This window comes from Clupea harengus, chromosome 12 (genome assembly GCF_900700415.2).
Source record: "Clupea harengus chromosome 12, Ch_v2.0.2, whole genome shotgun sequence".
Classification (NCBI taxonomy): Eukaryota; Metazoa; Chordata; class Actinopteri; order Clupeiformes; family Clupeidae; genus Clupea; species Clupea harengus.
Window position 1 is genome coordinate 9,938,440 of NC_045163.1, and position 5,000 is coordinate 9,943,439.

The following is a 5,000-nucleotide window of genomic DNA, read 5'->3' on the forward strand; positions in this document are numbered from 1 at the left end:
TGAAACAGTGTCCCATGCATGGGGAATAGGAATTATGCCGTGTGTGTCTGTGTGTGTCTGTGTGTGTCTGTGTCTGTGTGTGTCTGTGTGTGTGCACGGTATGTGTTTTTGAATGTTTTAGCCTAAAGCCAGGAGTGTTTATGTGTGAGAGTGCCTGTATGTGTGAGTGTGTGTGTCTTAAGTGTAAGAAGCTACTGTTTTCTGTACGAGTGTTATTCCTGCAAACTTCACAGATGTGTGTGTTTTCAGTCAGGAGAACAATGAATCCTCAGACGTCCCCTGACACAAAGTCCATTTTAACATGGAAAAATACAGCCGCACTACGAGACAGTAACAACTAGCAACTCAAATGCCATGAACCAGAGAACAAAACCACATGTATGTGAGTGTGTGTACATATGTGTGTGTGCTTGTGAGAGAGAGAGAGAGAGTGCGTGCGAGTGTGTGTGTGTGTGTGTGTGTGTGTGTGTGTGTGTGTGTGTGTGTGTGTGTGTGTGTGTGTGCGCGCGCTTCAGGAAAAAGTGTCCAACTCAGCGTTTTACACGTCTGCTTCCATCCTCTGCTCTTCCTGACCTCAACATCCCTCGTTCCTCTCTGATTAAAGAGCCGACTCTTTCCTCTCTTCTCTCTCTCTCTCTCTCCCTCTTTTCTCTCTCTTCCTCTTCTCTGTCAGCAGCTCCAGTCAGTTAACTCTCTCGCAGATGTCTGTAATCCTGCTCCGAGCGTGTGTGTGTGCGTGTCCGATCTCTCGCCTCAAGAACAAGACAAGAGAGAAAAAAGAGACTGAGACAGAGGGAGGGAGGGGGAGATGTAAAGAGAGGGGGGGATGTGCTGGAGGAGTTATGTTTGCGCTTGTGAAAAGGAAGGAGGTTATTTCTTTTGGAATTGGGCTGATTTAATCGTTCCCCATCCTTCCCCCACTTCTGCGTGTGTTTGTGTGTGAGACAGACAGAGAAAGTAAGAGAGAGAGAGAAATAAATAAATAGACAGACAGACAGACAGACAGACAGACAGACAGACAGACAGACAGACAGACAGACAGACAGATAGATAGATAGATAGATAGATAGAGTGAGAGAGTGTGTGCATGTGTGCAGGAGACAGAGAAAGACAGAATGTTAGACTTTGTTTGTGTGTGTGTGTGTGTGTGTGTGTGTGTGTTTGTGTGTGTGTGTGTGTGTGTGTGTGTGTGTGTGTGTTGTGGTGTGGTCTGGCAGGTTTACAACCTCCTCTCTCAGGCAACTGCAGGCTCCTGCGGCGTATTTTTACGACAAAACTTCCATTCTTTCTCTTGTTGCCCCCGACAACAAGCAAGAGATTTGTATTCAGCATCATGAAGGAAACTCTCACCTCCTCAACATCACTCTACTTTTATGTGTGAGTGTGTGTGTGTGTGTGTGTGTGTGTGTGTGTGAGAGAGAGGGGGGAGGGGGAGAGAAAGTGAGTGTGCATGTGTGTGCGTGTGTGAGAGAGAAAGACAGAGAGAAAGTGTGTGTGTGTGTATGTATGTGTGTATGTGTGTGAGTGTGTGTGTGAGTGTGAGTGTGAGAGAGAGAGAGGAAGAGAGACACAGAAGGAGAGTCTGTGTAGAGAAGGATGTGTGTGAGAAGAGAGAGTGTTTGAATTCAAACTCAAACCTGTCAGACTCCATGACTAACATATGTTGCTGCATTACCCAGTTTGTCTGTCTCTGTGTGTGTGTGTGTGTGTGTGTGTGTGTGTGTGTGTGAGTGTGTGCGTGTGCGTGTGCATGTGCATGTGTGTGTGCGTGTGCGTGTGTGTAAGTGTTAGCACTGGGAGGAGCCAGTGAGGGTGTCCTTGTGCATGGTTCATCTTAAATGCCAGCTTTTGTTTCTGTCTGACATTTGAGCTTGTTAACATTCCTCCCTTCACTTCAATTACAGAGCTCTCAGTCCGACACCCTACACCCCAAAAACAGGGCCGGGGCCTTTCAGGGACAGAGGAGGCTGAATGAACCCCATCCCCACCCAAACCCAATAATCACACATCCAAACATCCACACACACACTCTCCAACCAGACCTCGGTTTCCTCGTTGTCCTATGATTCTTCTACAGATAGGAGACAGAGCATGAGTCGCTTCAGCTGGGCACAAAGTGGTCATGACCCCAGGATCTGCTCTTGACCTTTGACTCCTGCTGCCCCTCAGAGTGTGTAATTAGCATGGAGGCCTCCTGTCAGTTACAAACCAAGTGACCTGTAATCCCTCCAGTCTAACACTAATCCAGCTAATCAACCAACCAATCAACCGCTAAACCAGCCAATCAACCAACCAATCAACCGCTAAACCAGCCAATCAACCAGCCAATCAACCAACCAATCAACCAACCAATCAATCAACCAACCACCAATCAATCAACCGCTAAACCAGCCAATCAACCAGCCAATCAACCAATCAACCACTAAACCAGCCAATCAACCAAAAAATCAATCACTAAACCAACCAATCAACCAACTAATCAACCAACAAATCAATCACTAAACCAACCAATCAATCACTAAACTTGGCAATCAACCAACCAATCAATCACCAAACCATCCACTGCTAAACCAGCCAACCAACCAATCAACAACTAAACTAACCAATTGACAACTAAAGCAGCCAGTCAACCACTAAACCAATCTGATATAAACCAATACTGAAATCAACCACAAATCTGAACAATCATCACCAAACTGACCAATGGCTAGGCATGGAATCAACAACACCCACAACTTTCCCACCATCCCCCTATTCACCAATACAGTCAACCAGTCTATTTACCAACCAACCAATTACACCAATCGCAGTTCATATAATCCAGATGCTGTCTGCATTGACAGGTACATGTCACCCTTCATGCTGTTGTGAACTAGGGAATTAAATAGAATTTGTCATAAGAGACTACGACGGTCACAAACAGTCTTGTGATCTCCTTGTATGTTGGCACGCACACACACACACACACACACACACACACACACACACACACACACACACACACACAGATTTAATTTGATTTGATAGGAAAACAAACATAATCGCACATACCCTGTGCTGTGTTGCTGAACAGGGCCAGGGTAAGTTTGCATGCTTAGTGTGTGCTCTGTGGGATTTGCATGGAGTCTCAGGAAGTGTGTGCCCTCGGCACGCACACTCATTCAGTACTTTTCCACTCAACCCACTCTCTGCCAGTTATGGATCAAACATAACAAACCAGGGCACTTAGTTTACTTTACATTCATGCAAACTCGCTCGCTCTCTCTCAGACACACACACACACACACACACACACACACACACACACACACACACACACACACACACACACACACACATTTTGGCATTCAGGCACAAACACGCTTTGATACACAGACATGCCCCCTCCACAAACACACACATACTTTTGACACAAAAACCCATACACAGCTCTACACACATAAACTACATTACACACTGCATCGCAGTAATGGCCTCAAATCTGTGTGAAGCAGGAAAGACCAAAAGGCCAGGGCAGCCATTGCAAAGAAAAGACAAGCGGACCTGCTATCTGTGTCTACCAGGTAAATCCCAGTGAGGGAACATAGTGCAGTGCCCCCAATGGTCAGCAGGGGGCGGAATCATTGTAAACTACACTATGAAATAAAACAACAGAACCTCAAAGGCACTGTCTTTTAAACACATCAGACTCTATTTAAAATAAACTAACAAATACCAACTACAGCACTCATAGGTTTAGTCAGGGTTAATCAAAAAGAAAAATTTATGTAAAAGGGTATCATATGTCTTTTTTATACAAAATATTTACTGTTATTCAAACTTGTGTTGCTGAACAGGAAGATGCCAACTCTCTGTTTCAGTCAAAAGATAACGTGCCATTCAACACACTGATAGGAGGATGCGAGGAGAGACCGTGAGAGAATGAGAGGGAGAGAGAGAGAGAGAGAGGACCTATGGGAAGAAGAGAACAGATGGAGGGGTACCTGGTTTGGATGTTAAAATCAAGTCATCATCTTCGTCCAGAGAAAGAACGAGCTGCTCTTCAAACACCTGTGACAAAGACGATAACACATGAGAAAGAAAACAACATAGGCCTAGATACAAATACAATACCAATAGTGAATCCCAGGCATAGACACACACAATTACTAACACACACACACACACTCAGTCAGACACAGACAGACAGACAGACAGACAGACAGACAGACAGACAGACAGACAGATACAAGCCATATCCTCACAACAAGCAAATCCTGCTTTCCATAAAAGCACACACACACACACACACTCCAACACAAAACACATAACAAACACAGAACTTACACTGTCGACTAACGCATGGCCCTCTATGAGAAGATCCCTCCTCAGCTCTGCAGACAATAAAACACTCAATTAATGGACAAGAACCTCACTCACTCGTTCGTTCACTCACTCATTCATTCATTCATTCATTCATTTATTCGTTCACTCTTTCATTCACTCAATAGGATCATTCACTGTTTCGTTCACTCACTCATTTATTCATTTGTTCACTCACTCATTCATTCATTCATTCACTCACTAGGATCATTCACTCACCATACTCAGTCCACACTTACTCAATAGTTAATCTCACTAGATAAGAAACACAATAACACTCTGCATACTCCAATGACACTCGGTCTTGGTCAATGTATAAATGTCTAATTGTTGTAAAATGTTCTTTTCCCTTTCCCCATTCTCTCTCTCTCTCTCTCTCTCTCTCTCTCGGCCACCCAGGAGAGTGCCTGCACTCTCGTAGGACAAGTTTGGGCTTTCCTGGAGTTTTCACAAAGGGCTTTCTGTGTGTGTGTGTGTGTGTGTGTGTGTGTGTGTGTGTGTGTGTGTGTGTGTGTGTGTGTGTGTGTGTGTGTGTGTGTGTGTGTGTGTGTGTGTGTGTGTGTGTGTGTGTGTGTGTGTGTGTGTGTGTGTGTGTGTGTGTGTGAGACACACAGATACTCATTCTCTCAGAATCTGCC

At 44.8% G+C, this 5,000-nt stretch overlaps 1 protein-coding gene across 5 annotated transcripts in view; it reads right to left on the reverse strand.

Annotated features, from left to right (window-relative positions):
• Window positions 1–5,000, reverse strand: part of arhgef28a (Rho guanine nucleotide exchange factor (GEF) 28a) — a 77,076-nt gene that overhangs the window by 40,424 nt on the left and 31,652 nt on the right. For all 5 annotated transcript variants that reach the window (XM_031577130.2, XM_031577131.2, XM_031577129.2 and 2 more), the window contains exons 8-9: window positions 4,327–4,373; window positions 3,984–4,050 (exon numbers count right to left, since the gene is read on the reverse strand). In XM_031577130.2, the coding sequence (XP_031432990.1) occupies window positions 3,984–4,050; window positions 4,327–4,373 (114 nt within the window). The remainder of the gene's footprint in view (window positions 1–3,983; window positions 4,051–4,326; window positions 4,374–5,000) is intronic.